The 20681-nt window shown below is 36.7% G+C and overlaps 1 protein-coding gene across 5 annotated transcripts; it reads right to left on the bottom strand.

Moving 5' to 3' along the window:
- Nucleotides 1-14878: 14878 nt before the first annotated feature.
- On the bottom strand, nt 14879-20173 carry LOC149618720 (uncharacterized). 5 transcript variants are annotated; one of them, XR_016375195.1, is made up of 5 exons: nt 19572-20173; nt 18926-19039; nt 18461-18651; nt 15303-18383; nt 14879-15231 (listed from the first exon to the last, which is right to left on the bottom strand). XR_016375195.1 is itself a non-coding variant. In XM_089854179.1 (5 exons), the coding sequence occupies exon 5, from the start codon at nt 18292-18294 to the stop codon at nt 16324-16326; it is 1971 nt and encodes a 656-aa protein (XP_089710305.1). In that variant the 5' UTR covers nt 18295-18383; nt 18461-18651; nt 18926-19039; nt 19572-19826; nt 19892-20173; the 3' UTR covers nt 14879-16323. The 5 variants fall into 5 exon arrangements, 4 of the variants coding, with proteins under 4 accessions (XP_089710305.1, XP_089710304.1, XP_089710303.1 ...); XM_089854179.1 differs by having other exon boundaries at nt 14879-18383; nt 19572-19826; nt 19892-20173; XM_089854178.1 differs by having other exon boundaries at nt 14879-18383; nt 19587-20173.
- Between the last annotated feature and the right edge of the window lie 508 nt (nt 20174-20681).

Raw genomic sequence — 20681 nt, 5'->3', positions numbered from 1 at the left:
TTCGCTCTAAATACTCCTGGTCCAAAAATCGGGTCAAACTTCATCTGGCTAGGAAAACCCCCGGTTTGTTTCGATACCTACGTAACCATCCTCCATTAGAATTCACCTCCGGTAACACAGATTCGCCAAAAATAAAGTCCCGTTATATCCCCCCTCCCAACAATTTTCACCCTAGTCTATGTCACGGACGAGAAAGTTGCAAACATCTTTTCTATATATTTTCTTTGTCCTCCCCAAAAAGGAAAATGAATAGATTTGAAACTTCTTCTCCCAGTTTTGACGACTCTCGCTTATGTTATGTTATTAACACTATTTTGAATTTTCTATTTATTTCTTGTGAAATTCAATTTTAAACTTTATTTATAAGATCATATTTGGAATTCGATATGCATCTAGCATAAGTTCATAAGATGTGTTCCATAAGTTTGTCACTGGTTACAAACTGTAGCTTGTCATGAAGTGACGTAGGTCATAGATTCGAGGTAAAGCGACATACACCTGATGAGGCGCAGTCAAAGGCTTAGTAATGCAGACTAAATAGGAATCTAGATGGACTGCAAAATTAACCACCGAGTGTGGGACTTCAATTCTGTCTGTAAGTCTATAGCATTATTAGGGTCATTGCTCAGGGCCGTAAATAAGGAAAAATTCTTATAGGACATGTGTCCAGTGACCAACCCTTAGACTGGAAAAATTATAGGACATTGTCCACTGGATTGTGCAAAATTACCGTCGCTTCTTCATAGTCAAACCATGAAAACTACGAAAGATTTATTTATTGGTCAAAATGTCCAGTGACCCCCTTAGTTTTTAGAAAACTTATGGGACATTTTAAAATTTTATTGAACAATGTCCAGTGCCCTGTGCTTATTTCTGGCCCTGGTAATGCTTATGGAACATATCTTATGAACTTATGATCTAGTAATGCGCAGTAAATTTTAGAATGCTTGGGTGAAGCTTTGGTTTTACTTCTTGGCAACAAACATAGGGTCTTGTTCAAACTAAAAACCATTAATTGCAGAGAAGCAAATAGCACAGGGGCAGGCGAGATCACCATCTTGGGTTAATTTCCTCGTGCCAAGAAGCATGAACCGCTAGAGTCAGCGCGAGTCGGCTAGCCTATACTGCGTGTAGTGAACTCGGGCTCCATCTGGCGTTACTTCTTGGCGTGAGGGATATACCCTTACCTAAGGGGGCGGCCTCCCTCACTCCTGCCTGTGTGTTGGTTTCACTGTACGTAATTAATCTAATGGTCTATAAGATATCCAAATACTACATGGTGTTTCCGAAAAGTCTGTCATAAATTAAGGGGGTTGTTCTTTGGACTACTTTGAATAGAAAATTTTCTATGACATTCTGCTGTCCGGGTCACTCATATCGAGTTGAAGTTGTATTGAATAATTTTGCAAAATACATATTATATTTTAACATCATGGACATTTAAGGAAATTCTATAGCTTGGTCCTATTAAAGAGAAAAGGGAGTTTCAGCTAACGGTTATCGACATTTATGTGGAAGTCGGAACCTTCTAATGACTATCTGTCATGGCGTTTGCTCGTCAAAAAGGGTGTGATAAAAGTTTGTAAAGTTTTATTTAAATACTAGTAGCAAAGGCAAATAGAAATAACAAAACGTGAGGCATTCAAGTGGATGAAACCTTGCGTAGTTCTGAGTGTGATATTGACAAAGTGAAGTCTCGATTTCTCCCCAACTTCTTTGGCCGACCAATCAGCGCTTTATTTTGTGAAGTTATCTTTCCCTTTCTGCTACCAAAACAGTTCAAATTTTGAGTTATTAATTTCGTAGCCTTAGAACAATTAGGGGCTTGGTGATCGTAAATTTCGTAGTACAAAACTGCGTGGAAAAATAATGCGCGTTAGGAAATTTGTTTTCACGCTATAGGATAGGCAACTCCCTATCTCGAACGACAGCTTATTCTGTATATACTCTGTTACAACATCAGTTGTCAGCTCGCGGAAAGCTAGGTCTCTATGTAACCTAGCTTTGTGCGTACTGACAAGAGACAAAAAACTTCAGGATCTTCAGGATTTAAAATATCCGCGAGTTTTTTGGCTCGGGTGCGCGGACCTCTAGGTCTTAGTTTCAAATACGTGTAGTAGGCTGTAGGCAATTTTACACGTATTTGAAACTAAGGCCTATAAAATAATTTGGTATGCCTGACACTATCCACTCAGTTTCACCCCAAAAGAACACAAACTTTAATTTATGGCAGACTTATCAAAAACACCCTGCATAAACTAAACACAGATTCAAGGTTCAATTTTCAACATAACAAACACGTTGTAAGCCTAGGATATATTTCCTTTTGAAACTAGAATAATAATCGATACATTATTAGAAATTTAAAATAGAAGGCTACAATGACATAACTATGAAATGTAACCCATCTTCGATTTTTTTGAATCAATTACACAATGCTTCTTAAATCAAATCCTTGTTCCCAAACCATAAATTCTTAAGCAATGACGTAATTCATTTATTTATAATGACAGAGGGTTTTTCCCAACCTAAAAATAAAACTAGACACCCCGAAAAAGACAAAACGGATCATAACAATACACGCAGTTGTAATTTCAAAGATAATTTTCCTCTTAGAAAAAAATAAAAAGTAAACGTTTCCCATAATTTGAGGAAAATTATAATTTGTTCTCCCTTCATTGATTTTGTGGAAAACCCAGTGTTGCAGACAGACAAGACAAGCGGCGTACTTTCATTAAATGGTATCAAGTTGGTTTAACTGTATATACTGTGGTTTTAAATGGATACTTAAAACTATACAGAGAAACAAAATTTTTATTATTGATGGTTGATATCGTAAATGAACCGATATCGATATCGAAGTTTTGCTATAATCGATTATTTAGTCCAATGAAACCGATATCAACCGATTATTTGCTCCAATGAAACCGATATCGACCGATTATTTACTCCAATGAAACCGATATCGATCGATTATTTACTCTATGAAATCGATATCGACCGATTATTTAGTCCAATGAAACCGATATCGACCTTTTATTTACTCCAATGAAACCGATATCGACGGATTATTTACTCCAATGAAATCGATTATCAACCGATTTTTAAAGATTATTAACCGATTTTTAAAGATTATTGACCGATTTTTAAAGATTATTAACCCATTTTTAACTATTATTGACGATAATTAACAGATTACTAACCGATTATCAACAGATTTTTACCGATTATTAACCGATCTATACCGATTATTAACCGATCTATACCGATTATCAACCGATTTTTACCGATTATTAACCGATCTATACCGATTATTAACTGATTTTACCCATTATGAACCGATTTTTACCTATTGTCAACCGATTTTTACCTATTATCAACCGATTTAACAAACAAACATACAAACAAAGATTTTTCGCAGATACACATATGACGATATAAAATATATCTTGGAGCTTTTAGAATCCCTTTAAAAAGATAGCTTCGTTGTAATTAGACTTCATCGCTAGTATAAAGTTAGGTTGACTTAAACACCGATATTCAATAAGTGGTATCACTTATAAAGTTTACTGATAAAAGGCTTATGTCTAAGTCAGTTATCAACGACGTCACTAAAAAAAAGCGCGGGAAATTCCCCTTCACGAGGAATAAGACTAACGGTACTTTCGCGCGCATTGGGGCTGTCACTGACCTCTTTACGCAATGCCTAAGAAGTTGCCGGATACAAGTGAAATTTCCGATGAATTTTTTTTAACTGATCATAACATAATAAGGTATTCTTGAAGATTTGAATTAATGCGATAAACCACTTTCATTTTCTACGGAATTCCCCAGCTTTCTATTTAAGTTAAAACGAGGGACAAGTTGCTCAAATAGGCCAGGTCAATACTTTACAAGGGAAATTTGTTTTCGTTTGAAATTGGTATTACACTTTCTTACGGATATATAAACACTACCCAATATTTGAAAAGGTTTTGGGCTCCATTCCATTCGTTACACAAATGGGAGCCTGGAGTTTAATCACAAGAGTATGCATCTTATACCATGACTAGCTGTTACCCGCGGCGTCGCTCGCGTGTAATAAGAACTACCATCAAAATGATATAAAGAATGGGTAGATTTTACTGATGACTAATATTTTTGTAGCACCCTAGGAGCGAAGGCACTCGGCGTTGCCCGTCAGCCCGCCGGGACATTTTTTTATTATTTTTCACGCGGACATTATTCTATAAAGAAGGGTTTTAAGTTTTTGGCCGCCATTTTAAAAGATGGCAACAAATCGAGCCCGAAAGACCATTCATCCCGTCTATAGGTTAAAGGAAACCAGTGTACTAAATATTTGCGAAATCAGTTGAAACGCGCGGACTTTGTTGCATAGAGAAGATTTTTTACATTTCTGGGCGCCATTTTTTAAGATGGCGGCGGATTGAAAAAACCTTTCTTAGTACGCGCCTACTACTTATGGGTAACATTCCTGCAAATTTTCAGCCTTCTATTGCAAGCGGTTTGGGCTGGGCGTTGATTATCAGTCAGATACATAGATAGTCAGATTTACATTGATGTAGAATACACTCAGGGTGCTTCTGAAAGGTTTGTCAGATTTTTAGGGGCTGTTCTCTGGGAGATTTTGAGTCGAAAATGTTCAATGGCACTTTGCCGTCCGGGCCACTGTTTTCAAGTTATGTTTGGAGTATTTTAGGGATTACCGCCTAAATCTAATTCAGAAACTGAAAGACAATGATTTTTAATTTAATTTAATAAGGGGTCATGTATAAAACACTATAATCATAAGTTGTAAACGGTGGCCTTTAGGGCAAAATGCCATACAACATTTTCGACTCAAAATCGCTCAAGAACATCCCCCTTAATTTATGCCAGACTTATTACAAACACCCTATCATATATATATTTCAGATAGTGTCATGTTTGTTATTTATTAACAGTCAAATTTCAGTTTGACCAAACTGCATGACTGATATCAGCAAAAGTATATAAATATAAAACAGAAAGTACACTTCATTGAAACTTGCTCGTGGCGTGTAATATCAGGAGCCCTACTTTATCCCCTCTGCGTATTATTACCTTCCCGACCATGGCACAGGGAACAAACCATGAATAGGCTCTCATAAAGTAGCAGATGCTAGTAACTCTTGTACCAAAAATTAACGCTTGGATCGCCAGCTTCATGTATTAATTTCTATAAACCTATGACGTCATGAAGCTCTTCTCTTATTGGTTAGTTCATGTAGAGGGTGGAGAGGAGTGTAGTTTGTTTCTCAGTTCACATGTTGTCTACAGCCAAAGGCAGGGAATCGTTAATGAAGTGTACTTTTGGTTTTTATATCTATATACTTTTGATATCAGTAACACTAGAGAAATTAAGGTTCATTAGAAGTATAGTTTGATTGAGTTCTTCTCAAGGTTGGGAACCCCTACCCATTAAGCCTGTTGAAACGTCAACAAACTAACATTTTAACTTTATACTTAACCTCTAATTAAGCATCACTAAATTTATAATGATTTTAATACAAATTTTAAGTCGTTAAAATCCTTAATAATATAAATCATATGGTCAACACCCACCGCCATTAGAAACATATGACTGTATAACCACAATATTTGGGTCGGAGATACTGTATTACTTTGAAGAAGCGTAGGCCCACCTGGCGGATCTCCGTAACACTAACTACGGTAATTCTTAATAAATTTTCCTCTATTTTTAAACAAGAAACAAAATGTCCCCAGAAAATCATTCGTATTTCACGTTTTTTTTACAATATTAGAACCTGCCTACGAATTAAAGACAGACAGAGACAACGGATAAAACGAAATTTGAGGATAATTCTAAATTAAGAAGAATTTAGAAGCGGATTTGACCTGAATTCAATGGCTCTTCTGTTTTGGTGAGAACTGCAAAAAATTAAGTGTTTGCGGCTTCTTCATCGCCATATGATAATTTTCTTTTAAAACTTTTGCTTTTAAATCTTTAAAAATAAGCAGTGGAAATTAGAGAAGTGGTATTTTGAAAGGAAAGGTCCTATTCCGGTGTTTAAGATATATTTTAGACAAGGAGAAAAAGTTTATAGTTAAATACAAAAAGTATACTTCATTGAAGCTTGCTCGCGCTGTTTAATATGACCCGCCGTAGTGACGTCATTAGATTAGTAATATCTTTTGCCGTGAGGGGTATGTCAAAATGTCCATTTCAGTTTTCAAATTAAAAAAAAAATAAGAACTTTCTTTGATTTGTTTTATTTTGGGATTATTATAACTCAAATAACTTTATTTGAACGAAGTTAAAATTTAAACATGACTTTTATTTTTGATAAATGAAATAAACTCTCGTGAAGATCCAAATTAGCGATTTCCAAAAAGGTTCGTAGAACCTAAGTACGTGGGCTCTATTTGAATTTTTGAGTCGAAAACGTAACTACTATGACTAGAGATGTGAAATTACCGTAATTTTAAAAATGGTAATTTTCCGGGTAAATTACCGATTAAAATTTTGGAATAACAAAAATTACCGTAATTTATGGTATTTCATATTTTCACAGGCTTATTACCACGGTAATTTACGTAAATTAACGGTAAATTAGCATTTTAAAATTAAGCTAAGATATAAATCGGTAATTTACGCGGAATTTCTTGAATTACCGGTAATTTACGGACGGCAAATTACCAGCTCCCATCTGTAACTATGACATTTTGCACTAAGGGATACTGTAAACAAGTTATGATTAAAGTGCATTAAGGTTGACCCCTTGAAAAGCTGAATGACAGTACTACTTTAATTAAAGGGTCATCCCTAAAACACTCTAATGGTGGCCCTTATAGACCTTTTCACTGGTAGAGCGAGGGTAAAAAGGGGGTCAAATTCTCGAGAGGTGAGCATGTGCAGAAATAATTGTCATTTAACATTTTCGACTCAAAATCACCCATAGAGGCCGCTGCACTTCGCTCCTACCACCCTTTCTGTTTTATAAATTTATAATATTTTTTGATTAAAATCTAATACAAACTCAGTATGTTAATTTCATAATTTATTCCAAATTAGTCTTACTCGACGTTATTTATTCATTTGGTAAATCCGCCGTACATTTTGTTCTAATAATTGAACCGTTTTCGTTCTTGCGCAGTAGAATCTTTCCATCTTGAATCCAAACGAACTTATAACCTTTTTCCTTGGCGAATTCCTTCGTTCGATGTAGTAATTTCTTGTTGTAAGACGTCAATTTTTGTCTAATGATAACTTTGTTGTCACCGTATGGAATATGCGGTTGCGCTTCTGGGTCCAATAAGCGTAGCGGTGGTCTAATGCTTGATGCAATTATTTCGCATGGTTTATTTTTAATAGGATGTTTTCTAAAACATTTTAGCAAACGCTTTGCCTTTTCAACAGTAGGAAGTTTCAACTCTATAACGTCGGATTTTCTGCCATCAATAGTGGTTTGTCGATGAACGCTATAGCCTAGATTAGTACTAATAATTAATCCAGATAGAGCTGACTCTACCGACGCTACAATTTGATGCAAGTCTTCATTTTCTCTATACGGTAAACCGATAATTTCCAATGTATCAAGTAAACGTTCCTGTTCTAGTTGTTTTACTCTTGTATCTAATAACTGTACTTTCTTATTGGCTCCATGTTGTTCTTCAACGAATTCATCGTCCCGGGTTTCGGCACCATTCGATTGCGAAGGAGCGCTTAACGAGCTTTGGTAACCTAAAGCTACAGCTCCTTTTCTCTCGTATTGGTCTAGCTCATTTTCCAATTGGTTAATTTTTATTTGATGTTCTTCTAACTTTAGATTGGTTCTTTGCAACTCGATTTCATATTTACGAGTTTCTTCCAATTGACCTTGCAAGTCGGTAATCTTCAGGTTGAATTCATCTTTCATTTCCTTCAACTGTTTTTCGAAATTAGATTTAATTGTGGCTAAATTTTCGGGTTTTCTCAAAGCACTAGCACCAGGGGCTGCTTTTACAGCGTTTGCTCGCTGTCTCTCGGCGTAACTTCTAATAACTTCAACAGTTTCAGATTTTTTGTGATCGAAAGCCATGTACAAGGGTGTCTTACCGTGTTTATTAGCTATATTCATATCAGCTCCGTTTAACAATAAAATACTAACGACTTCAGGGCAATTCCAAATCGCTGCTATGTGTAAAGCCGTTTCACCATTGATTCCTACGCTATTTTCCAAGTCGTCCCTGTTGGTAGCGTTAACATTAGCGCCGTTGTAAATTAGCGTAGTGACCACGTCAGTTAATCCTTTGGAAGAGGCGTACATTAGGGGTGTCATTCCGAAGATGTTATTGGCGTTCACATTTGCACCGTTTTCAATTAAAGCAAGCGCCAAGTGGGAAAGTCCCGTTGTGCAGGCAAAGATTAAAGGGGTGTTGTCGTTCCCCATTTTGGTTTCAATGTTGCATCCTTGTGCCAATAAGGTTGCAGTCTTCGTAACGTCGCCAGAACGTACTGCATCCAGGAAGGACTTTTCTTTGGAATTTTCCATGACTATCGAAAAACAGTTTTGAGAATTTGGTAATCCTGTAAAGTATATAGTTCTTCAGTTATAGTAAAATTTTCCAATTTCTTTCAACTGATTGTTGCTTAAGCAACCGGCGGCTCCATTACCACCCGTAGCATTCTGGGTAGTCTTCTGGACAGGAATTTTATCTTGCCAAAGACAGGAACCAATCAGACCTAATGCATTAGTTATGATCAAGAAGTGATATCAAGTTTATTCGGTAGAAGTTATAAGATGCCTAAGTATTCGCGCGCCTTAGTCCCAGTCCCCCTTTCAAAATACAAGGGGGACGTAAAAGGAGACCGGGCTATTTCGCCTCTCCTCAGTTGGAAAATACGCAATTTTCGTCATTCGCGTCGCGCTGACTTGAGCTTTCAAGAACCAATGAGACGGGGATTAACTCCGGACCTACGTTTGGACTGGATATAAAGCTGGAACTGTGGCGAATTTATACCTTCCCCCTAATAAACTAGATATCACTTCTTGGCATGAGTGGTTCCAACCTTTGGCTTAACTAGCCTTTACTGCAGGCTTAGCCACTGTGTAGTAGGAAAGCCATCTTTGAGGGGCACCAACGGAGCCGCCCTTTGCTTTAAACTGTGGTGTTTAAAAGAAGGATTATGGCACAAACTTACCTCGTTCTTCTTTAACTTTTGGAAATAATACTTGAGTGTTGCTGAAATTGGGAATAATGCGTCTCCCGTAATTAAGAAAATCCTTTGCAGAAATATAAATTTATCAAATTATACTATCTTATCAACACTGTCACGTTGTGTAAGTAAAACCTCTCAAGTGTTCTTGGAAAATGAAAATAGGGTTTTGCAAGATATTGTTGTATCTTATCTGAGTTAGGGCGAAGGTATATATAGACCATTCCAATAATTCAGGGAGAGAAGCAAACACCACAGGGGCCATACCTCCTTCTTTGGGTTATTTCCCTCTCGCCTTGAAGCACGTGCTAGAGGGAGTGCGAGTCGGCTAGGCTCCCGCGTGTAGTGAACTCGAGCTCCGTCTGGTGTTCACTCACGGCGCCAGGGGAAGTAATATAAGACGGCCGCCTCCCGGCCCTGTGTGTCGACTTCTCTTGAGTGATTTATGGAATGGTCGAATAAGTTTCATACGCGTAATTCAATTAAAGGTTTAATAACATGTTTTTTTAAAATAAGTAGATGGCATTTTCAAGAGAATTTGGGTCTGTTTAATTCGAATTTCAGTTTTCAAAAACAATTCTTCTTGAGAGTTATATTCAACGATAATTTCTGACTATAGTCTGTCAAACGAAAGAAGAGCCCTGAGAAATTTGTCCAAATTGGTGTCGCCACCATCGACCCCATAGTTCTTTATCAACTTGTTTTGTTTTGTCAATTGTCTTCTGTAATGTAGTCTGCTATTATGTCATTAAAATATATTGCAATGCTAGTTCAACAAAGATAAAACTGGTGTCTTGTCGTTAATTTTGTTTTATATTCTTTAATACTCGATGATCGTAAAAAACCATGAAACATAAACATATTAAATATATATTGCAAATGTATTGGTTCTATTGCGATTAAGCCTATCTGTTTATAGCAGACTATATTACAAAACAAAACAAGTTGATAAAGTACTATGGGGTCGATGGTGGCGACATCAATTTGGACAAATTTCTCAGGGCTCTTCTTTCGTTTGACAGACTATACTACCATTGTGAAACAAAAAACGTGGACCAATTTGACCTTAGAACCACGTGACGCTGACACTTTCAATTTTTGAGGTAGTCATAGTTGAATTTTCCTATGAGTTTTTTTCGTTTAAATACACTATTATTTTATTAAAAAATACCTTTAAGCTTAGAATATCAACTTATAAATTTGAATAAAATAAACTGTATGTTTTTTCTGGTAAGATTTCTTAATGATTTTAATGTCATTTTATCATTCTAAAGCGACTTTAAGGTTACTGTATGTCATTTTAATTCTCGCTCATACAAAATCAATTCATACACATAGTACAAATAAGTTTATAAGATTTTATTAATTTTCTTTAAGTTACAATTCTAATGATTTTAATGTGTATTATCAATCTTAAGCAACTTAAAGATTATCTTGAATCAATTTCATTCTCCTTTGAAATCAATTCGAAAGAATTATACAATAATTTTACAAAGATTTTAATTATTTTCTTTACGTTAGAATTTTTAATGTACCATTTGGTCTGAAGAATAATGAAATGTACTTGATGCTATAGTTAGGTTGGTAAATCCGCGTCACGTTTGATTCTAATAACGCGACTGTTTTCGTCTTTACGCAAAAGTATTTTGCCATCTTGAACCCAAACAAATTTATAGCCCTTATCTTTCGCGAATTCTTTGGCGCGATGTAGAAGTTTCTTGTTGTAAAGCGTTAACTTCTGATTGACGAAAATCTTCTCCGATTTCAAGGAAGGATCCAAAGCCGAAGACGTGATTCCTAAAGACCTTTTTTCTTGGAAAGCTTTCAACCAATTTTGAGTCGTTTCCAAAGTACCAAACTTTACTTCAATTGTGTTTGTGCAATTGGTAGCAGCGCAGGCACTGTCAGTGGCAGGTGAAGTTTTAATTGGTCGATGAACGCTGATGATGTTGTCTTTATCTTGCAGAGATAAACCCAAAATTGTACCTAATCTTATCAAAATTAAATCTAAATCCTCGTTTTGTTTCGATTCAATCCCGGCAATTTCCAAAACATTTTTGAAATTTTCTTGATCATTCGATTTAGCTTTCGTTTCCAAACTTTCCAATCGCGTTAACATTGTTCGCAAAGCTTTATCAAATTTAACTAATTTCTGGTTCACCTTTTCTAATTCTGTTTGGACATTTTTATTTGTTTTGACAACATCATCTGGTTTATTCGAAGCCAAACTCTGACCTAGGCTTAATTTTGGTGTGTTAGGGCATTGCTCGGCGTAACTTTGTATTACTTCAACGGCCCCGGTACTCTGGTTTTCCAAAGCCAATTGTAATGGTGTCTTGCTATTTTTGTTTAAAACATTTATATCAGCACCATTTTGTAAAAGCTTTCTTATGACATTCTTATGATTTTTAGCCGCAGCATAATGTAACGCCGTTTCGTTATTTAAACCGAACGTTTCGTCAACGTCGGCTCCATTATGTATTAAAGACACAATGACGTCACTGAGATCATTCTCGCAAGCAAAACTTAACGGAGAGCGGTCGGCCTTATTTCGAATGGTCACATTGGCACCATTTTGTATGAGAGTAAGGGCCATGCTTCTTTTACCATTTTGAGAAGCCAGGTGTAAAACAGTGTTTCCTTCCTTATCAAGTTCGTTAACATCAGCTCCATTATGTAGTAAAGATACAACAATCTTGGTAAGATCATTTTCGCAAGCAAAGCTTAATGGCGACCGGTTTGCCTTATTACGCACATTCACATTGGCATGATTCTCTATAAGAACGAGTGCCATGCCATTTTTTCCATTTTTGCAGGCCAGGTGTAAAGCAGTGTTTCCATTCTCATCAACTTCGTTAACGTCAGCTCCATTATGTATCAAAGATACAACAACGTTGATGAGATTATTTTCGCAAGCAAAGCTTAATGGCGACCGGTTCTCGTTATTACGCACATTCACTTTGGCATCATTTTGTATGAGAATAAGGGCCAGGTTTCCTTTTTCATTTTTGCACGCCAGGTGTAAAGCAGTGTTTCCATCCTCATAAACTCCATTACGCATTAAAGAAACAACAACATCCGTGAGATTATTATTGAACGCCAAACGTAATGGTGACTCATTCTGATTATTTTTTACGTTTACATTGGCACCATTTTCTATAAGAATAAGTGCCGTTTTTGTTTGCCTACTTTTGCATGCTAGATTCAAAGCAGTGTCTCCATCTTTGTTGACTGCGTTTATGTCAGCTTTGTAACGTATTAACGAACTGGTCACGGAGTTATTTCCTCGTGCAGACGCCCACATTAATGCGGTATTGCCTCTTTTATCACGTGCATTTTTATTAGCGCCGTTTTCAATTAGAGCTATAGCAATATCCGTAACATTAATCTCGCAAGCCTGGATTAAAGGCGTTCTTCCATAATCGTCAAATGTGCCTTCTAAATCCACCCATTCTTTGATCAAATATAAAACTTCATCGAGGTTTTTATTACAAACGGCGTCATACATTTGTCTATCTTTCCATTCAGCCATCTTTAGTAGATACGCTTAACGCTATTAGCTTTCACGAATTGAGTTTACGGCGTTGTATTCTGTATTGAAATCTTCACACTAGTACCACGCTGCATTAATTTAAAATTAGTCTTCGATTTGAAAACTTTTGAACCAAAAACAGACAACTATGTAAATGTTTACATACCTCAATTATTTTCCGCGATGATGCGATAAATGAAGTTGTAGCCGATGCAGCGCGATTTTTCCAAAATGTTAATGTAGACGAAAATATAATTCTTTTAAGCTTATCAATTTACGTGGCGTATACCGATGAACTTATCTTTTTATTTTTTTATCAGAACGTCAAGCAAAAGGAACTAGATAAAGGGGTACTCAAAACAAAACTAAACACGTATGACGGACGCACGTGTTAAACTTGCGTTAACAACGGTTACTCTTTACCCAATACCCCTATGAAATATTTGCATGATGTTCTGTTTCAGATCCTAATTTTTTTACAACATTAATTTCGATAAAACAATGCTAAAAATAAATCATGATTCTAAAATGTTATAGGGCTTGACTGACTCGGACCCAACCTTGAGGAACTCAACCAAACGACTGCTGAAACCTTGCCTTAGTAGTACTGTTATTCGCCACGCAGTTTGGTCAAATTTGCTATCGAGTTACGTCTGTACATAAAAAACCATACCAAGAAACAAAACACTTTCTCAAATATAATAATACTTTATTTAGTAACAGACGTTACAGGCAACCACAGAAGGCCTAGGCCTGTAAAGTGAATATATATATAAGATTAGGAGTTAGTAATTAAACTATAATATTCAAGTTTTGTAATATGAAGTTATTTACAGACTTAATGGCTGGGGATTCTCGGACCCAACCTTTAGAAGAACTCAACTTAAACCACCTTTCTTATGAACCTTGTGTTTCTGATATCAAGCATGCAGTTTCGTTCATCACCAAATAGGCAAAATCTTTCCTAACAACAAACTTTTCTTTCCTTAGAAAAATACGAATTATCCAAGTTGCATCTTGATCTCAGAAATTTAGTTCTTGACCAATCAGATTAATGTGTTTAATATGTCACTGTTATCAATAGCTTCCAAGGCTTCATACATGAATTGCGTAACATGAGCCCGGGCGAGGTACACGATATATTCTAAGCTCCTAGGAAAGAACCTCACCATACGCGGAGGAAAATAATTAGGTAACGCGGCTCCTTCCGCCGTCTCTACCATAAGAACCGATTTACCAGGTACATAAATTCGAGAACCTCTATAAAGACGGAGTAGGATCTCTAAAAATTCTTTAGATGAAAATATTCACAATTTCAAAGACAATTCGGGAGTAATTCACTAATATCTTTGCTTGGACTATTTAAGACGTGTATCTATTTTTTTACAATTTATTTTTCTCGTTTTGGGCTGATATTGCAATATAAAATAAATTTTACAATACCTGAACTTCAATGAATTGATAAACCTCAGTCTAATCGTTCGTTTTCTCGACCTTAGACCAAATCATGAAGTGTTTCTATAATATCTTATATGAGATAATACAAAGGTATAAATAGACCATTCCATTAATTCCAGAGGGGAAGGAAGCACAGTTAGAGGCAGCGCGAGTCATGTAGTGAACTCGGGCCCCGTCTGGCGTTGCCTCTTGGCACCAGGAGAAATAACCTAAGAGGGCGCCATCCAGCCTGTGTGTTAATTTCTCTGTAAGTAATTAATTGAATGGTCAATTTAGCTTCATTCGCGTTAACTCAAATGAAGGCTTAATTTAATATCAGAGTCTTTAAGAATAAATTGATACCATTTTCAAAAGAATTTCGTAACGTTTAATTCGAATTTCAGTTCGAAAAAAACATTTTATTCTAAGAAGAATACGATAATTTTTGATTTATAAACTACCTTAACACCACGTGACGCTGACGCTTTCAGCTGAGAGCGCCCTCTTTTAATTTTGAGGTAGCCATGGTTAGATTTTTTGTGGTTTTTTCTTTAAAATAAACTATTATTTTATTTAAAACTATCGTTAAGCTTAGCATATTAACTAATAAATTAAAATAAAATAAACAGTATTTTTTTGTAGGTTTTCATAATGAATTCAACGCCCACTTATCAATCTAAAGCGACTTCAAGATTATTGTGTGTTCTCCCTCAAACAAAATATATTCATAATTCATTGTACAAATAATTTTATGAGATTTTATTCATTTTCTTTACGTTACAATTCTAATTATTTTAATGTCGTTTTCAGTCTAAAGCGACTTTAAGATTATCTTGTGTCAATTTCATTCTCCTTTGAATAAAATCAATTCATAAGAATTATACAACTAATTATATAGCGATTTCCACTGACTGCTCCAAAGAGTGCTCTCAGGGTTAGGATGACGTAACTGCCCTCAGCGAGTTTTGGAGAGAATAGTTTCGTCAGTGGAACACGATCGAGAGGTTCGAGTGCGCTCTGAATAATCAAAATTGGCGCCTGAGACGAAATTGTAATTAAGTGTGTATATCTTGACGCAAATGGGCTGAAACCAATTAATAGAATTAACATTTCAATTAATTTACAAAAAATCTATTTTGAGTAATGATCGACAACCTCTCTGACATAATTATTGTTTTAGGACGAGGCGTAATATCTTTAAAGTAATCATAAAACCTCGTATTCTTCATCTTCAGAACTTTCAGAAGATGATTCCAGAAATAAGCATAAGCGAGAGCCTGTCTTCTATGAGATACCGCGTGGTCCGCCATTTTGATTTTATTACGTCATACTCGAGCACCGTCGCTCCGTCGAATTTTTCAGAGCACGAAAGAGCAATTCTCGGGCAGTTTTTGGGGTCAGTGGAAAACGCGATTCTGGGCGCGTGTTGCACTCGTGTTCCCAGTGGCGGACGAAAACGCGCCGAGAGTGCACTTAGAGTGCTCTAGTGCAGTCAGTGGAAATCGCTATTAATTAATTATTTTCTTTACGTTACAATTTTTATTGAACCATTTTGTTTGAAAAATAATGAAATGTACTTGATGCTACCTAGGAGGATATAGGGGTGAAGGAGTCTTCGACTGCCCGTTTTCCCATTGAAACGCGCTTACAGATTATCGTCCGTTCTGGGAGATTCTTAGCCGCGCACCTTGTTCCGCGCTCATCGTCATCGGGCGTCGTCTGTTCGTTTGTTTTAATTTTTGTTAAAGGCGCTGCATTTTTAGTGCTTTAATGGAACATTTATCATTATTTTATTTTTTATTAATAGTAAATTATGGTTCTTAGATAAAACTGAAGTAAAGGTAACGGTCTTTTACTCTTTCCCAACACCAAAAACTCTAGATAAGTGTTTAAGGTGGATTAAAGCCTGTGGGAGGGTCGAGTTAACGCCCGATAAAATTAAAAAATATCTCTACATGTGCAGTGAACACGTAATATAGGCGGCGTTGCTTCAAAGGCCTAAGCTAGCATGAAAAACCCGCTATTTTTTTAATTGGATTTGCGTGGTCACGTGATGCGCGTAACCAATTTAACTAGGTGCGCCTGAACGAATCTCCCATCGGAGAGGCCGAAACCTGAGCTCTAAGAACGGGCAGTCGAAGACTCCTTCACCCCTATATCCTTCTAGATGCTACAGTTACGCCGGTAAATCCGCGTCACGTCTAATTCTAATAACGGGACTGTTTTCGTCTTTACGCAAAAGTATCTTGCCATCTTGAACCCAAACGAACTTATATCCCTTATCTTTAGCGAATTCTTTGGCGCGATGCAGAAGTTTCTTGTTGTAAAGCGTTAACTTCTGATTGACGAAAATCTTCTCCGATTTCAAGGAAGGATCCAAAGCTGAAGACGTGATTCCTGAAGACCTTTTTTCTTGAAATGCTTTCAACCAATTGTGAGCCGTTTCCAAAGTGCGAAACTTTACTTCAATTACGTTTGAACAATTGGTAGCAGCGCAGGTACTGTCAGTGGCAGGTGAAATTGAAATTGGTCGATGTACGCTGATGATGTTGTCTTTATCTTGCAAAGATAAACCCAAAATTGTACCTAATCTTAACAAAATTAAATCTAAATCCTCGTTTTCTTTCGATTCAATTCCTGCAATTTCCAAAACATTTTTAAAATTTTCTTGATCATTTGATTTAGCTTTCGTTTCCAAACTTTCCAATCGTCTTAACATTGTTTGCAAAGTTGTATCAAATTGTAATAATTTCTGGTTCATCTTTTCAAATCCTTTTTCGACATTTTTGTTTGTTTTGACAACATCACCTGGCTTATTCGAAGCCGAACTCTGACCTGGGTTTAATTTTGGTGTGATAGCACATCTCTCGGCGTAACTTCGTATTACTTCAACGGCGTCGGTACTTCGATTTTCCAAAGCCAAGTGTAATGGTGTCTTGCCATTTTTGTTTAAAACATTTATATCAGCCCCATTTTGTAACAGCTTTCTGATAATATTCTTATGATTTTTTGCCGCAGCATAATGTAACGCCGTATCGTTATTTAAACCATTGGTTTCGTTAACTTCCGCTCCATTATGTATTAAAGAAACTACAACGTCGCTGAGATCATTCTCACAAGCAAAACTCAACGGAAAGCGGTCGGCTTTATTACGCACATTCACATTGGCACGATTCTCTATAAGAACGAGTGCCATGCCATTTTTTCCTTTTTTGCACGCCAGGTGTAAAGCTGTGTTTCCATCCTCATCAACTTCGTTAATGTCAGCTCCATTATGCATTAAAGATACAACAACCTTAGTAAGACCATTGTCGCAAGCAAAACTTAATGGCGTCCGGTTCTCCTTATTACGCACGTTGACATTGGCATCATTTTCTATAAGAATGAGAGCCAGGTTTCCCTTTCCATTCTCGCAGGCCAGGTGTAAAGCAGTGTTTCCATCGTTATCAACTTCGTTAACGTCAGCTCCATTATGCAGTAAAGATACAACAACATCCGTGAGATTTTTATTGCACGCCAAACGTAACGGTGACACATTATTGTTATTTCTTATGTTTACATTGGCACCATTTTCTATAAGAATGAGAGCCATGCTTCTTTTTCCATTTTGACAGGTCAGGTGTAAAGCTGTGTTTCCATCGTTATCAACTTCGTTTATGTCTGCTCCATTATGCAGTAAAGATACAACAACATCCGTGAGATTTTTATTGCATGCCAAACGAAATGGTGACACATTATTGTTATTTCTTATGTTGACATTGGCACCATTTTCTATAAGAATAAGCGCCGTTTTTGCTCTCCCATTTTTGCACGCAAAAATTAAAGCAGTGTCTCCAAATATGTTAACTGCGTTTATGTCAGCCCTGTTACCTATTAACGATGTTGCCACTGAGGTATTTCCCCTAAAAGATGCGTACATTAATCCGGTATTGTCATCTTTACTACGCGCATTAACATTAGCGCCTTTTTCAATTAGAGCTAGAGCAATATTCGTTGCATTAAGATTGCAAGCTAGGATTAAAGGCGTTCTTTCACCATAATCAAATGTGCCTTCTAAATTCACTCCTTCGTTGATCAACTTTAAAACTTCATCGAGGTTTCTATTAGTAACGGCGTCATACAGTCGTCTATCTTTCCCTTGAGCCATCTTTAGTAGATATTCTTAACGCTTTTAGGCTGCACGAATTCGGTTTACGGTGTTGTATTCTGTATTGAAACCTTCACGCAAGTACCACCCTGCATTGATTAAAAATTAGTCTTCGATTTGAAAAATATTGAACCAAAATCAGACAACTATGAAAATGTGTACATACCTCAATTATTTACTGCGATGCTGCGATAAACGAAAATGCAGCCGATGCAGCGCGGTTTTTCCAAAATGTTAATGTAGACGAAAATAAAATTCTTTTAAGCTCGTCAAATTAGGTGGGCGTTTACCGAACAGCTTATCTTTTTATTTCTTTTTTTTGTAAGTTACTTTTATCAGAACGTCAAACAAAAGGAACTAGATAAAGGAGTATTCAAAACAAAATGAAACGCATTCACCCAACACCCCTATGAAATATCTGTAAGTTGTGTTGTTTACAACTTTAATTTCAATAAAACGATGCTAAAAACTAATCATGATGCTAAAATGTTTCGGGGACGATCTTTACAGGCTTAAATGCCCCATCCTTTAGGAACCAGGGCATCGAGGGGCTAGACACTCTCATTTTCTATACTTCTTACAGACATTTCGTTTTACCAGTGTGAAAGGATGCACATCGTGGGCTACTCACTCAAGTTTTCTGTATGTCTTTTAAGGGCAAGGCATATGTTACGGGTAATAATTTTAGCGCTGTTAAGGCTTCGCATCGAGTGGCTACTCACTCACGTTTTCCACTCGAATCACACTATTGTAATTAGGGGTAATCATTTTATAACAGTTAAAGGGAGGGTGAAGAGGAAAATCAAGTGATTTTTATCGATTATTCTTCAAATTATAAGATCATTCTGTGAAACATCCAGGTAATACCTCTGAATAATTTTAAAATTCAAATTAGGTTAAGATTTTATGGACAATTTGAAATAAGGACCTCCGACCAATCGCGTAACGCCCTGCCTTCCTAATAACAAAATTCAGTTGCACGCTCTACACATCGCGCGCAAATTATATCAAATCTCGTGATAAATTTCATTTGACATGGAGCGTGCCACGAGAATTTTGTTAACAAGAAGGCAGAGCGTTACGCGATTGCTCGGAGGTCCTTATTTCAAATTATCAATAAAACCTGAACCTTATTCGAATTTTAAAATCATTCGGAGATATTTCCTGGATGTTTTAACTATGCAGAATGGTCTTATAATTAGTAGAAGAACCATTAAAATCACTTGATTTTCCCCTTCACCCTCCCTTTAAAGATAACGCATCGAGGGGTTATTCACGCAAATGTTCTGTACGCCTGTTAAGTACGGTACGAGGTGCCTACTGTTATGAGCCCAACCCTTGGGCCATCTTGTTTACAATTTATTTTTCTCGTCCGGCGGATGCGACGGCTTCGACTGATATTACAATATAAAATAAATTTTTCAATAGTGTGCTACCGCGAAGCTGGGGGGGAGGAAATTGTGACGTCAATATTGGGCCCCGAATTTGTATTGCCCAAGCTGACGACGTCTCGCGACTGCCAATATGGTCGCCTGAAAATAAGGTAAGAGATAAGAGCATGTGACGTCACTACAAAGTTCGTGGTAACACACTATACCTGAACTTCAATGAATTGATAAACCGCAGTCTTTGTTATATTCATATATATATTTCTAATTTCCTTACTATATCACTAATCTAACTAACTCATATAGTCTAAACGTAAGAGGGACTAATACTGATTAAAGAGTCCATTTATTATATGATAATCTTTTATTTACCGGAGACTAGAGATTAGGAGCAGTGATTGTTCTTATTAGCATAGAGGTGGGCGCGCTACTGACTTGTGTTTACGACAAATAGATAAGATAGAGGGAAAACTAGTTCTCCCAAATATGGAGAGGCTATCGCCCTCTATCCTAGGTTATGAACATCACAGTCTTATCGTTCGTTTTTTCCACCTTTGTTCAAACCAAGACGTTTTTCTATAATATCTTACGTGAAATAATAGAGAGGTATTAATACTAGAACATTCTATTAATTCCAGAGAGGAAGGACGCACCGCTAGAGGCAGCGCGAGTCGGCTAGACTCCCTCCGCCTGCAGTGAACTCGGGCCCCGTCTGGCGTTGCCTCTTGGCACCAGGAGAAATAACCTAAGAGGGCCCCATTCAGCCTGTGTGTTAATTTCTCTGCAAGTAATTAATTGAATGGTCAATTTAGCTTCATTCGCGTTAATTCAAATAAAGGCTTAATTTAATAACAGGGTCTTTTAGAATCAATTGATACCACTTTCTAAAGAATTTCGAGCCGTTTAATTCGAATTTAAGTTCGAAAAAAAAAACATTTTGTTTTCAAAGAAGATTACGATAATTTCTGATTTATAAACTACCTTAACACCACGTGACGC

The sequence above is a fragment of the Phalangium opilio genome, unplaced genomic scaffold, assembly GCF_054372755.1.
Source record: "Phalangium opilio isolate 3A_F unplaced genomic scaffold, DU_Popi_V2 ptg000209l_1, whole genome shotgun sequence".
NCBI lineage: Eukaryota > Metazoa > Arthropoda > Arachnida > Opiliones > Phalangiidae > Phalangium > Phalangium opilio.
Note: the sequence above shows the minus strand (reverse complement) of the source record. Positions and strands in the feature narration are given on the sequence as shown.